Here is a 16614-nt window from a genome sequence, read left to right on the forward strand (position 1 = left end):
CGGCTGTCCCCGCGGTGCCCCCTCACCTGTGCCGCCCCTCCCGGCCCGGCTGTCCCGCAGTGCCCCCTCACCTGTGCCGCCCCTCCCGGCCCGGCTGTCCCGCAGTGCCCCCTCACCTGTGCCGCCCCTCCCGGCCCGGCTGTCCCCGCGGTGCCCCCTCACAGATGCCGCCCCGGCCCCGCTCTCGCGCCGCCCCTCGCGCTCAGCTGACTCACGCGGGGGCGCGGGGCGCGCGGGGGGCGGGGCCAGAGCCGGCACGCGCGCCAACGGGTCCCCGCCCGGGACAAAAGAGGCAAAAACGGGAGCGACACGTGGGTGCGTGTCCCGGGGAGCTCGAGGCGCAAAGGGAGAGCCCGGAACGGCCCCCACGGGTGGCGGGTCAGGAGCGGGAACGGCTCCGCAAACCCCCCCCCGCTCAGCTACTGCTGTAACCGGGGGCACCGCAGCTCCCCGAGGGGCCGATCTACAGCCTCCCCTCGGGACATGCACACTATACACGTGTTTCTACTCAAACAAGTTTTGTAAAACGTACTTTAAATGTCACGTCAGCTCTCAGTAGACTATTTCTTATGTTGCCTGAAGACTTCATGTAAAAATCATGATTCCGAAGACAGGTATAGGCTCTCCTTTATAAATCCTTACATTTTCTAAGTATAGCTATTAAACATTTCTGATAGAGTGTTTCGTCCACTAACTGGAATGATTACTCCGTATTTTTTTCAAAAACCACAGCCACCAGCTATTACCGTGCTTTCTTCATTTATCAGCTCTTGCTAACTGGCAAAAGTTGGATGACTTCTCTTCATAACAGAGTATTTCCCCTCTCTTCCCTAACACAAAATGTACCCAAGATTAAAATTTATAATCTTCATATTAGTTAATATGAAGATTCTGTATTGTCTGGTTTTTGTGGATTTATCTCTCCATTCTATTAAAATGCAAGTATTATTTGGTCATAACAAAAAAAATGTTTTCCAGAATAAGAGCCTTTGTGCAGATGTACAAACAATGCTTGCACAACCAGTTTGTTACTGATTATGTTGCATCTAGATATTCTTTCTCATGCCTAGACAGCACATCCAAATTCTGCTGTATTCTGATGGTTCAAAGAATATGTGGAAGATAAAGAGAAGACCAAAGTCCATGATGATAGCTATTTAGCAAATTATGGTTAACTGGGGAGGGTAAAAGAACATTATATGAAAGCGATCAAGCCTTCCAGGTATGTTCTTCTAGCCATGCAAAGGCTGACGATTTGGCTGCAACGAGATACAGAAATTGCTCCTGCCTTCCCAGGACATTTTTGCTTTAAAAAATCCTTTTGTTCAAGGAAAGAGTGTTATTCGTAGACATCAAAAAAGTGAAGCAAAGGGAAGATTTCACATGATGCATTCTAATGAAAACTGAAGGATCTAAGGGATCACCATAAGAATACCACATTATAACGCCTACTCCCTCACCCTTGTCAGCATTTTCTCTGTGTGGGTTGGGTGCTAGTCCTAGGAAGCTGCTCAGTGAGTCCTATTCATGGGGGACTGAAAGAAAGGGACTTTTGTCTGTCCACATCCAGGGTAAGTCCACTCTGTGTTCCTTGCTCAGTACGTAATTGATGAAACCTATTTTGGGCTGGATTAATCAGTTTACTCTGGCTATTTTGACATGTGGACAAGACTATTTTCTGTCAGCTCATGGCACCCCCTAGACAATGGGGGCAGACAGGTCCCCATGCTGACGTAAATGCCAAAGCAAGGACAGTCACTGTGCAGCTCCTGCAGAAAGCACAGCTCAGCCACACTTCTCAGAAAGCTCAACTTAGAGCCCAGTGGCTAAGGCCTGAAGCCTAGAACAGGCTGCTATAGAACTGCTATAGGCCTGGAGGGAAGTCAAGGTCTAGTCCTGTGTGAGACTTATCACTTCATTGTCCAACATATTACACTGAGAGCTGCTTAACTGAAAGAAATATGTACAAGCAGAAAGTTTGTTTTTACTGCTTAATTCTTCACCTTCAGGTATGAAAAAATGTTGGCTGTTTTTGGAAGGCTGAAATCAATGGAGTTACTCCAGTGGTGAATTTGGACTTTCAAAGGAAAACTGCAGAAATCACAAGACTACTTGAGGCAGAGACCTCATGCGGGTCATATGAACTGTTATTATAGACACAGAGGGATGAGGAGGAGCAAAGGAGAAAAAAGAGATACATTTTAATTGAAACAGGACAACATGGGAGACATGCTGTGTGTAAGTGCTGTCAGACCAGGATGCTGCAGCTGCTGTTCAGAGAGAAGGGGCTCCCAACACATCCAAGGCCTTCAGCATACGGAAGCAGCGACTAGAGCAGAGGTATTTAATATCACACCATGATACTTCTGCCTTGAGGTAGGTTAAGCCTGGGTTCTTCCACTTGTGGGAGTGCAGAATAGTCACATTTGCTTCTAACCAGATAGCATCAAATTTTGCAGCTTCAGGCTTGTGAAGCTACTGAAAGAATCCATACCTCAGATGACAATAAATGCCTTTGATGTGATGAACAGGGAAAGCAGATTGCACTCCAGTGAGCTCTGTGCCAATAAGGGATTGTAAAACAGGGAGGGAGCCAACAACCTACAGTTCTAGAGGAGGCAGCATGCCATAGATTACAAATCCTGTGTTGTATATGAGTCAAATTTTAATGCAGACACCCATTCAGTGTAGCTGCTCAGGAGGAGCTTGCAGCCTGCCTGCCATTCATTACTACCTTTTTTATAATTGTGTAGGGTATGGCACTGCTATGCTGTGTGGGCCAAATTAACAGGCTCTGTAAATTATACAATGGCAAGGAAGGGGGCAAGGGGGTTAAGGAGGAGAAGAATGCCTAAATGTAAACTTCCTGAAATTTCACTCCTGCACTTGGTTTTTAGTCCCTGCCCTAACAGCTTGTTATCTAGAGATTACTAAATCAAGGGTAAGGGGGAATAACACGCATTTAGAATTATACCAGTAGAAGCGCCCTCTGCAGTTAAATTTGTGTGTTCTGAGTGAGTGCTTCAATTTACCAACACAGGAGTACACAGACAGTTGCTCCTCTTACAGACGGAGCTGAGAAACAGTACTGGAGATCTATGACTGGTGGAGAGAGAGATGAAAATTATGTGAAATGCTCAAAGCCAGTGCAGTCAAGGAGAAAAAAAAGAGTCACATGTAAAATGGTGGTTTGCCAATGACCTAGTTTGTCACCTTTTCTTATGCCAGCTGTCAGATGTAACCAGAGAATCCCTTTTTCTATCCTCACTGCAGTCCCCGCAGCTCCACACCCTCCAGAGCCGGAGGTGCAGGACACAGAGGCCTTGGAGTTACACTGATCCTTTCCAGGAGCAGGATGCTGTGGAGAGGTTCAAATGGGTGAGTATGCAGCGTCCACAGAGCCAGACAGGAGATATTTCATTCTATGATTATTCCAGCCATGAATCAGTATTTAATTACTGAATGACATGCTAGTAGCTTCTTGTTCTACCCAGCAATCTAAAACACATACCAATTTCTTCATGAAGCAGAGACAAGGCATCCCATTTGGAGCTGCCACATCCTATGTACATCTAGAGAAGCTATGTGAAGGATCCTGTGCAACTGTGTACAAGGGGATCAGCAGGTGAGCATTTTTGCCTTCTTGCTGCCTGGTGAAAACACCTCTTACATAACATAAAGGCAAATCAAAGGTCCAGCTTTGCCTTTAACCAGGATATTTGCAAAGCCCTACCCCAATTTTTCGAGGAACTCCTCCACTACAGCCATGGAGGCTCTATGAAGACACTTTGGTCCACAGCAGGGTGTCAGGAGATTGTCTGGCTGAACCAGGGAGGGAGCAAAGGTTTTCCTTGACGTGAGGGATCTCTGCATGATGGGAAAACTGGGGGTGAGGCCATGCTGCCATCACACAGGGCAGGAAAGCTGTGAGAGGGCAGTCTGGGAACACTGCTCAAAGCCATGCTCTAGCAATACCCAGTCACTACTCTAGCCAGGTGGGCTGGCTCCCAGCTCTCTGCTCATGGAGACAAGACAGAGGAGGTTTGTAATTCCTTTCTGAGCTTGGTCTGGGTGGGTGCATGAGCCCTGGAAGTTTTGCTAGGGTAAGTGTGGAGCACCCCAGGAGACTGTTAATGCTGTCATGCCAAGCACTGAGGCACTTCGAGTGACCTTCCACTGTGACCTGACAGGATCAACGGCCAGTTGGTGGCATTGAAAGTGATCAGGCTGGAGACAGAGGAGGGAGTGCCCTTTACAGCCATTCGAGAAGGTAAGACATTAAGGAACATCATCCTTGAAGAGCATTTGTTTTAACCTGAAAAGGCTCCGGTGTGCCAGCTGTCCTTCTCCCAAACCTCTTGGTTTCCTTTTCCCTCATGGAGGAGGTCTTTGTGCTGGGCAGGGTAGGCGTGTGATGGACAGAGGAGGAACCTCTGGTATATGCCCTTGTGACAGATGCATCCATGCTTGTGATAAGGAAAGTGCCAGCTGCAGCCAGAGCATGTCCTTCCTAGCAGTGTAAGGGCCCTCTTACCCTGCCTGCCACCTGCTTTGTAGTTGCTTTCTCACTTCCACTAGAAACTACACAGGTTTTGCTGCTTTTACGTTGGGCAGTTGTGGACTAGAAGTGCCCTTTGCACGAGAATCTCTGCTTGCTGTTATCACAGCTGTGCCACTTTCCTGGCTGATACCTAGAGCACCACAGATCCCAGCCTGAAGAGAAATACTTTCAATAAAACTGGTATTTAATAATATCTATCATTTCAATCCAGTGAGAAATTCTTTTTATCAGTTGACTTTGTAGAGCACTGGGCAAAATGTCTGCAACTTGCTCAATTTCATTGAGAAAGAAGTGGTTTTGCTTAAGTGCTTGATTTTGGCTGAATGTATTTACATGTCCCTGCAGACCAAGTTCATAAAGGCTTCTATTTTCGTCTGCTGTGCAATCCCAAGAGGATCATAATCTAGATTCTTCCTTACACAGAAATATGCAACCTTTGTGCTGGCCTGTTGTCTGCTATTAGTGAAAGCTATCAATGTAAGAGGTCACACATATTTTGGGGTTTTTTTCTTACTGCAGTTCAAAACTAGGGTTGATGTTGTCACCACGGGGATGGAAAGTGAGGGACCAGATGTGCCAGCTTTCACAGAGCAGCCCTAGCACAGGGCTCTCATACAAGTAAACTCAGAATAACGAGAGAGGTCACTGAATCCACTCCAGGTTTCTAATAGTGTAATTGAGACAAGAAGGTTTACAAAATCCTTAGTCCAACTCTGGGTGAGAGCAGAGAAATATCTAAATATGCCTATTTACAGAATGGCTTGTGTTACAGTTTCCTGTACAGTCATTTGCTGTGGTGCTTTTGCTTTGAGTTTACACTTGTAGCCCACCAGTAAAATAAGCCCTAAAAGCTTTATCTACATTGAACTAATGATGCACTAAAGATCAGCAGCCCTTTAACATTCTCTACTGGACAGGCTGAGAGTCTCAACTTCATTCATTATGGGAGAAAACAAGGGTGATCCTACCAAGGGTCCACTTTAAATAGGTCTTTTGTGTACTGCTGAGCTTCGCAGCATCTGACACCTCAAATTTACAATGTAAGTCAGTAGCAAAAACAAAGCACAAGATTTATTAACGCGGCGCATTCTCTGCTCCCCCGGAGGAATGCGCTCCCCTGACAAAGAGACTCTTCACCCCAGGAAGCCCCACAGAGACAAAATGCTTAAAGCTCAGTTCAGGCAGTAGCACCTGACACCCCAGCAGGGGGTTGTAGAAGCAACCAAGTGAGGAGCAGTTCCCAGAGGCCTGAATTCTCTCTGTTACTGTGGACCCTCTGTACTGCTCCTCTGGAGCAATAGCTCTGGTCATATGAGATTTTTGAGGTATCACAGAGCCACGTTAGCAGACCCTTTCTGCAGCTGATGGGCCCTATTCATAGTATCTTTACTAGGTTAATAGGCAATTAGGTGCAAGTACTGGAGGTAGCTAAATGGACTAGCATGAGTAGTAGAGGCAGTTTAGCTGCAGCAGCACTAAGCCCTGTGCAGAGACTTAATTTGCAATCCGTGCTCTTTCCAGTAGTTGTGCTGAATTAGGTATCCTTGATTGCTCAGTAGTCTCGGTACTGACATAAGGCTTGGGCCACAGCTGTGTCATACAGTTTATCTCTGGCAGTAAGGCTTTTAGAACCAGGTGAAATTGTTATGGTCACAAAAGGCAAAGTGCTAATCCAGTATAAATTTGCTTTGCCAGCATGAAAATCTTCAAATATCTTTTCCAGATCATTTGAAAAACAAAAAAGCGGCTTTTTGTGAGCAAAACTCATTCTGTCTCCCACGTCGGGCCCAAGCTCTGTATTGTGTGCTTCAACTAATTCAGCAGAAACAAGATTGTAAGCCCAGGCCTTATCTGAATGAAATTTATAGGACTGTGCAGTCTGACAGTAAACTAATTTGGTTTTAATCAGCTGTCTAGGACAGCTCTGAGGCTATTCTGCCATGTCAGAAGTTGAATTAAAATCTGGAGTCAGGGGCACTTGTTTTTGTTGAGCTTTGGGGCTTCTGTCTGTGCAGTTTGTGTTTACTGTCTGTGCACAGCTGGGTGGGGTTCTTCAATACTGCCAGGAATCTACAGGAAAAGCAAACCCAGCTCCACTTCTTCTCCACATCCCTCTTCTGTACAGAGCTACTGGAACTATTGTCCCACACCTAAGGTAGCAAATGATGAAGCTGTGCATGCTCTTCTCCCCATAAAGACTATCCTTGAGATTTTGCTGAGCTGCTTTCATGAGTGTGCTGGCTGGAGCCTGCTCTGCCATGACAAACCTAAGGCATGTCCGAAAGGCTCAGAAGACTGTAGCTTTTGTCTTAGCACAAGTCAGTGCTCTGTGAACTATACGGAGGCAGAGACTCTTCCATGTGCTGCTCCCTCCATCACCACACCCTAGATGTGCTGAGACTTGGCAAAGGCATGTCAGGACCTAAAGACCAGGGACATACAGTTGCAATAATGCCTTTAGACAATTAGGCTGAAAGAAAAAAGTGTGCCAAATTGTATAAATACGAACAAGTTACTATTCACTCAGAAATCTCTGTTCTTAGAGTTTTAAATCAGAAACAGTAACCAATATGCACAGAACTAAAACTCAGAATTCAGCTTACATATACAGTGATTTCTTTTGGCAGATTTTTACACCCTGTTATTGTGAAGCTGGAAACTGGTAGAAACTCAGCTTTCCCCCAAATTCTCTCCTAAGGGCCCTGCTGGGGGCACATGCCAGGAGGTGGATGGGAGAAGCTCAGTGACAGGCTGGGGGCTGCTGCATTCTGGCTCTGGGAGCTTCCAGCTCCTGCCTCTCAGCATTTACCTTGAAGAAATTACTTCTCCTCAGCTTATGACAGCTGGGAACTGTGAACTGCTATTTCTAACAGAGGCAAGATCCCACCTCTGAGAGAAGGATGGGTTCCTGCCAAGCCTGGAGCACTGATGCTTGCTTCTCTAAGGACCTGTTCCATCCTCCTTCGGACTCAGTATCTGCCACTTCTTACAGAACTTCCGAGTCTGGACTATTACTCCCCAGCTTTTTCCTTTCACTGCCTTGTTCTCTGCACTATGTCCTTCCACTTCCAGCAGCAGTGGTTAAGTTGATCATCCTTTTGTGTTTTCCCAGCTTCTCTTCTCAAGTGTTTGAAACATGCCAACATTGTACTGCTTCATGACATTATCCAGACCAAGGAGACACTAACATTTGTCCTTGAGTATATGGTGAGTTGATGTTTTTCTTGCTTCCTGTGGAGCTCGTACTGGGAAGTATTGGGAAGCGGCTGCATAATGAATTTACTGCATTATGAGACATCTACAAAGAAACCAGTTGTAATCCTTTAGTGCAATGATTGATTTTCCTTCTTGATGTCCTGCCTTCAAGCCACACAGACTTACTCTTTTCTTTCTGTATATACGACAGCTGTATGCAAAAATGATTCCACGTGTTGTGCTCGCTGGGGTGGCAGACACTATTTACCTTCATTTCTGCCTTGCCAACACAATAAAAGTACTGTTCTTGAGCCACAGCAAGGATAGGAAATAATGATATGAGCTCACATCCCAGCTGGGGTCAGACTTGGCACTGACCCCAGTGGTCACCATGACCAAGCTGTGGGTTGCTCTCATGAGGAGAGCAGGATGCCAATAAAATTCTCCACATGAGTCTTGTTACTTCTGTTGCTTTTGCTGATAGCTATCAACCAAATTATAAAGAAAATACAGAAGCTATGTCTTCTTACTGCAGTTTTATGATTAATTCTGGGACAAGTATGACTTCTGTTAACTAGCAGCTTCAAGTCCTAAACTGCTGGGGTGAGATAACAGATCAGCCAGGTCCCTCATTTGACCCAGCACTTAAGCACATCCTTGTGTGCTGCACCAGATCAGATGCGGACCAAGGTGAAAGAGACACCTCTGTAGTGGTTGCAATATTTTCCATTTACAGAAGATGCGTTGTTGGTTGAAGCATTTTACACCAGTTGCTTTACCTTAAGTTCTCCTCCTTTATTTAGCACACAGATCTAGCACAGTACATGGGCCAGCATCCTGGAGGACTCCATTCATGCAATGTTATGGTAAGTTCCTTAGAAGACTAGTATTCCTTGAAGCATGAGGAAGTGTTATTTTCCACTATGTATGTTCCCTGTAAATTACTTACTATTATATATATTTTTACATATATGACAAAAACTTTGGAGAAAAGATGCCTTTGATAAAGATGTAACAACCTCCCTCTCAGCTTCCAAGCCTTTATTCAGTTAGCCCATCTTCCCATTTTCTGAGCCTGCAAGCAAACATTCAGTTTTTGTGCACAATGACATCTTGTGGCAAGGAAATCTGCCTCCATACAAATTTGTATCCTCTTATCGTTACAACATGTTATTCATCTCTCTAATTAAAAACTCTCAAATCTCACTCTCTCCTCATCTGGAACTATTTTCATATTTCCAGTCATTTAAATCCCTTTTGTTTCTACTATAGCTTTTGGGATTAGTTGACTGGATTTGAACACAGCCAAAGATGTGCCATTACTTTATAGATTGATGTTATAATAGTCTCCTACTCTCCTTTCTATGCATCTTCACATTTAATTAACTTTCAGGATTGTTCCTGCACATTGGCTTAAGGTTTCAGGCAGATGTCCTCACTGAATGCCTGGGTCCTTTTCCTGAGCGGCTTCAGTTAATTTATCTTACAGCTGTCAACAATAACTTTGTGTCTTATCAAACTGCCTATTCATCTGGCTTTGTCAGATCTCTCTGAAGTTCCTCACTGTCACTTCTTATCACAACTAATCTAAATACTTCTGTCATCTTCAAATGTTGCCACCTTGTTCACATCTTTTTCCAGATAGTTGTTAAGCAACACCAATTTTAATAAAATTTCTTGAGGCCTCGGATTTTAAACATCCTTAAAGCTCAGATACGTCCAAGATGCAGTGTTGGAGTTTTGGCACAGATCTCGAGGGTTCTGCTACCAGACAGGCTCGTAAAGCACATGGAGCACATGGCTGTAATATGTACTCACTGGCATTTCTGTGAGTAAACACTAGCCAGCTGCTCTGCTTTCCTGTCCGGAATCCTCATTGTCAGCAGGAACCGAACTGCAAAATTATTTACTGCTCCTTCAGGAGGGTCATCTAGCTTGCTTCATTTTTGCTGGCAAACATTGTTTGTTTTTATTCTGAGTGATTCCTATGGAATATGATGCAAGTGTGCAGAATGTTACAGGGACACCTTTCTGGTACAAAAATGACCTATGGGTGTCACTGTTTTTCCTCCTCTTCAGATTAAACTTCTGGTGAAAAAATATTTTTTCTCTGGTGAAGTCTAATTACTTTTGCTGTGTTTTGCTTCTATCCACTGTCCAACTTCACACCTTGCTTCAGACCAACTTGCTTTACCCCAGGCTTATTCACGTTGCCATGATAGTGGGAGTTAGATATTTACTTCTTGGCTTAATTTCTTGCTGATTTTTTTGCTTTCTTGCTTGATTCATTCAGTCATCATGTCTTATTTGCTGTATCTGTCTAAAGCAGGTCCTGATGCTTTCTGCCAGCTTGGAGCCAACTGTTCCCATTGACAGGTCAGTCAGTTCCCTGCTCCACTGGCAGCACGTACAGCAGACACAGAGCTCCCTCAGCTGGTGCCATCTCACTCAAAGGGACAAAGCTTCAGCTCCTTAAGCCTTAGTCTTGTTTGGGTGTGTGTCTTTGTCTTGAACCCTGAAATAAGCATAGCTGCTGTTCTGAAAGCTGGGTCTGTGTTTTGACAAGCAGACCTTGCTCCTGCAATCAATAGTCCATTCCTAAAAAGAAGTTAAATTTCCAAAATGTGCATTTAGGGACTGTAAAACTGCCCTCCTGGCCAAATATTCCACCCTGAAAACCTCAGAAAGCTGTAGGGCAGTCATAACCCACCACAGTTTTCTCCTCCTCAGCCAGCTTTACTCATTTTGGAGATTTTTACTGGTTTCTTACTTGCTTTGTCTCTGCTTTGTTCCAGGGTTCTCCTAAAGTTCAGAGTTAATATATCAATGCAAAGTCACACCAAATCATTTCAGTTCTTTGTTGGCTTTTTCCAGCTCTTCATGTTCCAGCTTTTGCGCGGCCTGGCTTACATCCACCAACAACACATTCTTCATCGGGATCTGAAACCCCAGAACTTGCTCATCAGTTGCCTCGGTGAGCTTAAATTAGCCGACTTTGGTGAGTCACAGTTTGGATACTGCTAATATATCTGCTCAGACCAAAGCTTTAGCATGCATATAGATCTGTATCCACAGCCAATTAAGGCATAGAAGCATAACCTTTAACTGAACTTTAGGAAACTATTTCTGTGGTCAGTCCAGCCTTTCTTGTATTTATACTGAGAGGTGCAGGGATTAACCTCATTTAAGTCAGAACAAAACCACGTAAAACTGGTTCAAGAGAACAGAGAACCAAGCCCTCTCTGTTCAGAAAACAATGTAATGTGTAGAGTCCACAGCAACAGGCTGAACCAAAAGGCTTTCTTGGCATTGGTTTGGGATGGCTGCTGCAGTCACAAATTATAAAGCCCTACAAAACACAGCATATTGCTTGATCTGATCTGCCCCAGAGGTATATTCCAGACACACTGTCTTTGTCAATTGCTTGGGATTATTTGTGTTTAAAGATCCAAGATAATGTCCTGTTTCCAATTATTGTCATCTATGCACTGTACAGATAGAAGAACCGTCCTAACACAGCGGTTTTTTGTTTGGGTTTTTTTGCAGGCCTTGCTCGTGCCCAGTCCATCCCCAGACAGACATACTCCTCTGAAGTGGTGACACTCTGGTATCGTCCTCCTGATGTGTTGCTTGGAGCTACAGATTATTCTTCTGATATAGATATTTGGTACTGACCAATTTCCAAGCATCTGGGGCCCCTGGGAAAAATCATCTTTATCTGAATTAAGTCAACCAAAGTTACAGTAGGTACAGCTGTAAGTAGAGGAATTAACACCTGTGAGCAGAAAATGTGTGAGCAGTGGGGAGTTTTGTACTGCTGGATTTACAGAAGTTTTTGGGAATGATGTCACTACATCTCAGCTATGGACTGATATAAACCTCATCTGATAATATTCGTGAGAGATGTACATCTCGTTTGGTAACATGTATGAAGCATTTTCAGGTCTTGCAACAGAACACCTTTGTTTAATGCAGCCAGTTGAGTTAGTAATAGCTCTCTACAGCAATAGCTTTGTGAAGAAAAAATAGACCCACAACTGCACCGTCAATTACTTTGGCCTTGGTAGCAAAACGTGGCATTAAAGGGTTTCTCGATGCATCTGGAGATAGAAAGGTGTCTGAGATTTTCATTATTTCTGTGATACGTTGTCCTTCTTCTCAAAGAAAATGTCTCAGATGCAGCCTGCATTTCGCACGGGAGAAGGACTGTGTCTGTTACCTTATGAACTCTACCCCAAAATCTTAATGTGGTTGGGAATCACAGGAAACAAGTTGCACGATAGCAGAGCTGAAGGGAGAGGAGTCTCTGAGAGCAGGCAGAAAGCAGGAGAACATGAGGGCTTCACAGAGGCCCCACTGGGCCTTTTGGGCTGGTCTGCATGTGTAGCTGGGCTCTAGGGTTCATCTGCCTTCTGGCTCACTTCTGCACCAGCCCAAGCCCACTTCCAGCAACACAGTCCTGACTTACTCATGGATAGCATGCAGCTCATGAAGTTGCAGGAGACCTTCCTTATTCATGGCAATTTTACTTCTGTAGATGGTATTTCTGCTTCACCCTTTCTTCAGACCAGTTAATCTTCTGTCTGTATCTGTCCCACCAGGACTTTTCTTAACTGCTGTGCAGAGTCAAAGGCTGGGAAAGGGTGGGAGTGCAGCAGGCTGAAGAATGTGCAAGAAGAGAGCTGGCTAAGTTTACAAACAGTAAAGCCCCAGCTCTTCCCAGGCTGTATCTCCTTCCAGAGCTCTGCAGCTTATCAGACACTCCAGTGGCCTAAGTCTGGAGAGTAGTCCAGGGAAATGGGACTTTTTAGGTTGTTTACTTCCCTAGGCCTGCTGCTAATTTAATTGCTTAAAGATATCTCCAAGGAGGAAAACCCTGCTAAATTCTAATGTCTTCCAGCTGCTAAGCCAGTCTAAAGAGTCCTGTCTTTTCTCCCCCACTACCTGTTATCTTTCCCTCCAGACAGCGTCCCAGAAATGTCTGTGGAGTTTGAGGAAGATACCTGCCTAGCAGATTGAAGGCTTTGTATCAGACATAAGCCTGTTGGTTTTTTTCCCTGAAAGCTGACCACTGTCCAAAGCTGGCTATGCATAGAAAGTGTGTCATTTCTGCCTGTGCAAAACCAACATCCCCACTGCATAACTCCACTCTAGTGTAATGAACAGCAACAAGGGAGTGGTATGCAAGTTCCCATCCAGCTCTCTGACCAGCCCTAACAGCACAGTGCTCTCTGTCCCACTGAACTACATTCACACTATGGGCACCTTTGTTATAATGCCTCCTTATAATAACAACATTCAGAGTATTTGCCCTAAAGAAAGATGTCACGCTGAGAGAATAGAGCTCTATTCAGTAACTTCCTCTAACAAGAGTCATTTATTATCTTGATGTACACTGCATTTAAGTGCAATTTTTGTCTATTAGGAAATAATGTGAATTCACACAGATGTTACTTGTCTGTTGGGGAGAAAGGAAAAAAAACCCTATGTCTTTTGGATGCTGCAATTTACATGAAGGCAGGTCAGAATGCCCTTGGTAATGGCATGAGACTGTGGGTGTCAAAGCCCTGGTTTAAAGAAACCAATTATAACAAAATAAAACATTATGGCAATTCATGCATAGTGTGCTTGAGCAGCAATACTGTCAGTGGGAGGCACATGGGAAGTGAATGAGGCCTTGAATAGATGAAGAGAGAGATATAGAAGGAGACTCAGTCACTCTTGGACTAACCAGAAAAGCTGCTTTAATCTCTCTGTATCTTTTTTTCTCTCTCTTTCTCCCTCACTATATCTTCAGGACTTTAGAAGATTCAATTAAGGGATTTCAGGGAGATTACACTGTATATCAGAAGGACTTTCTTTTTCTTTTTTTAGAAAACACCAAGTGCTTTAGGCATGTGCCACACTAGTGACTGCTAACATCACGAGTGCCTTAAGATATGTCTTCTTTTCATTCAGGCTTTCCTTGTCTAATATTCCATTTAAAAAAAAAAAAAAAAGAAAAAAAAAATCAGAGGGATCTTCCCAGGTAGATTCATGTAGAATAGGAGTTGACATGCAGTCATTTAACGTGGATCTGCCGGGCCCACTACAGCCTTCTCCTCAGACTGGTTCACATTGCCCTTCTATGCCAAACTGGGAGATATAGGCTAAGGGCTCCACTACACAGACCATGCTTGGTGAGGAACAAGAGAATGGATATATTTCTGGTTAAATACAAAATTGCCATCTCCTAATGCCAAAAAAAAACCCAACAACAAACCAAATCAAACACGCACAGGGAACTCTGAGATATCCTAGATCTTCATCCTTATGAAAATGTCTCACCACTGTGTGATGCAGCACTGCAGGCTGAGGTCTAACTGCAGTGTTCACTCCTACCCCAGGGATTGCAGACAGATACAACGGTGCTATATGAACCAGATCTGCTTATACTTCCTGAATATCCCTATAACCTCTCCTGTTACTTTAGCTGTCACTGTTTTGATTCATGTGCATATCTAGGACATGTTAAAACATCATGTCTAGACATCTTCCCAAAAGATCCTTCTCTCTGCCCTATCTCTTCCCAAGGCAGCTTTATGGGACTGAGACCCTCTAAGAAACTTATAGACTGGAAGGGCTAAGGTGACCCTAGAAATTAATATCAGAGGGGTAAGGAGGAAAAGGGGGAAAATGAAGCAACACCAAGTTTAAATATTTAGAAATATTTAAAAGTAAATGCATTTGAATCATTGTCATTAACAAAAGGGTCCTCATAATGCTGTTAGAGCAGTAAGGAAAGTCAAGGCCTCTATTGCAAATCTAATATGATGACTAGTACTAGTTACCAAAGTCCTGCTTTATCAGGTAGACAGAAACACCTAGGAAAAGAGGGGGGTACCCATACGTTAGTTGTTCTAACTACTTCTGGCCTTTTTTTGTAAAGAAAAACATATTTCATCTGGAAACAGAGGTAGAAACAGTCATACTTGTCACTGATGAATTGATATCATCAGGTATTAAAGGCAGCTGGTCAACTGAATCTCGCTACAAGAAACAAAGAACTCCTTTCCAGCAGTTGTGGTTGCTCTGATAGTTTTGTCTTTATTAGAGACACTGAGATTTACAGTCTTCCAGAGCCAATGGGAATAAACCAGGAATACAAAAGAGAGCTCTGCCAGAAGCTACATTTGTAGCAACCCACAAGTTGTTCCTCTCCTCAAACTGACAGCTTGCCTATTAGTGAACTCTTTACTCATGAACAATTCTTAGCAAATGCTGGCTGCACCTAGGAAAAAAAGTTCCTGCTTTTGCCAGTCTAATGGCCCTTTCTAGCTGGGATACCAGAATGCAAACTGTGGGTGAACATCAGGATCACTTGCTTCAAAACCACATAGAGCTGATTCTCTTCTCCCTCCAAATCAAGTGTACCTGAATTGTTTTGACCATACACAGATAAACTTGTGCAATGCAATCAGCAGATTACAGTAGCCCCTGTGGTTGCAAAATAGGGTGAGCCATTTGGGCATGTACGTCAGCTGTGAAAACAGAGGGTTGGTATGACTGGTCTCAGTAGAATTCATCTGTGGGCTCCAAAATAATGTCTAGTGATGTGGTAGTGCAATGAAACACAAAAGAAATCTGTGTTGCAACAGCTGTGGGTTAAGTTTCATGATGCCTGGAGTCTGTAAGAGCGTATTAGAAAAGCAAGGAGCTCATCTCACAACACTTGCCAAGGTTAGGATACAGGAAGCTAAGGGAAAGTGCAGCAGAGATGTTTGTAGAAATAGCATTAGATATGGATCTGCAAACAGGCTTGGCATCACTTGGTGTGCAAGTATGACCAAAATGAATACCACAAATGAGTTACATGTCAGGATTTCAACTGACCACAGCCAGGTGGGAAAAGCAACTACAGTATTGCAAAAACAAGGTGGAAGGAGTAACACGAGTACAGATGACCAGAAGAGATTACCAGTTATTGCTCAGCAAGTGAAAATATTACTCTCAGAGCTTGTAAGACAAATCAAGGGTTTCAACACTTGAAGTTAAAGGACTCAAATATGCTATAACCAAAGACTGACACTGAAACCTGAAAAGCTGTGATGGGGCTTAGTGAAAAGACAGAAAATCTAGAAAATGTTTTGAGGAAAATGACTAAAAAGTAAATGAGGGGAGTTTTACACCGTACAATAAGAGATGGGAATAGCTGCAAATAGGTCAGTCTACCTGACTGTCTACAACTATCTCATCATTACTGCTGTGAGGACTAATCCACCTTAGTAAAATTAAGCATTTTTGCAGGTGTTGGTTGTTTTTTAAGGTGACTGGTTTGCTTTGGCACAAGTGCAGTGCAGGGGATGACGTAAAAATAAGAACACTTTAAGTTGGTGTTATCGCAAGGTTCTTTATGCTATGATATCTTGCTTTCAGTTTTCCAAGGAAGAGCTAATTGCTTCTGAAGGAAAAATCAATCTAGTAGTTAGTGCCTCTGGGTTCTTTCTGCATCTATTATATCCTTCAAGCCAATGTAGTGTGTAGTAGTTCCCTGTTTATCTTTCCAACTGTTAGCACTCAGATGTTACACTCTTTTTTCATGGGAAGCAACCTCATATTCCACAGGCTTCTGCCACGCCCATTTTTTAAGATGATTTGTAACAGGATTAATTGACAGAGACTTGAAACAAGTTGTTCTGTAATGGAAAAAAAGATGGTGCTTAGTGGGTTTCTTTTCCAAGGATATCACCTGTCTTGTCTTGCTGGTGAAAGGTGAATTGGGTTTTTTTTGTGGGTGGTGTTGATAAGAAAAAGGAGATAGGAACAGACTTGTATGGAACTTTGACTGCTTTGTTTTTTTCTAAAATCCTGGAAGGATG

The 16614-nt window shown here is 43.7% G+C and overlaps 2 protein-coding genes across 2 annotated transcripts in view; one reads left to right on the forward strand and one right to left on the reverse strand.

Annotated features, from left to right (window-relative positions):
- ALS2 (ALS2, alsin Rho guanine nucleotide exchange factor) overlaps positions 1-178 on the reverse strand; it is a 38994-nt gene extending 38816 nt beyond the window's left edge. Inside the window, exon 1 of the mRNA XM_017834297.1 lies at positions 117-178. The gene's annotated coding sequence lies outside the window, so the exon portion shown is untranslated. The remainder of the gene's footprint in view (positions 1-116) is intronic.
- A 1919-nt stretch (positions 179-2097) lies between these two features.
- Positions 2098-16614, forward strand: part of CDK15 (cyclin dependent kinase 15) — a 40273-nt gene continuing 25756 nt past the window's right edge. Inside the window, exons 1-8 of the mRNA XM_017834858.1 lie at positions 2098-2340; positions 3274-3378; positions 3528-3625; positions 4191-4270; positions 7674-7768; positions 8560-8622; positions 10631-10754; positions 11303-11423. Of these exons, the coding sequence (XP_017690347.1) occupies positions 2221-2340; positions 3274-3378; positions 3528-3625; positions 4191-4270; positions 7674-7768; positions 8560-8622; positions 10631-10754; positions 11303-11423 (806 nt within the window). The 5' untranslated portion in view covers positions 2098-2220. The remainder of the gene's footprint in view (positions 2341-3273; positions 3379-3527; positions 3626-4190; positions 4271-7673; positions 7769-8559; positions 8623-10630; positions 10755-11302; positions 11424-16614) is intronic.

This window comes from Lepidothrix coronata, unplaced genomic scaffold (genome assembly GCF_001604755.1).
Source record: "Lepidothrix coronata isolate B3197 unplaced genomic scaffold, Lepidothrix_coronata-1.0 Scaffold7, whole genome shotgun sequence".
NCBI classification, from domain to species: domain Eukaryota; kingdom Metazoa; phylum Chordata; class Aves; order Passeriformes; family Pipridae; genus Lepidothrix; species Lepidothrix coronata.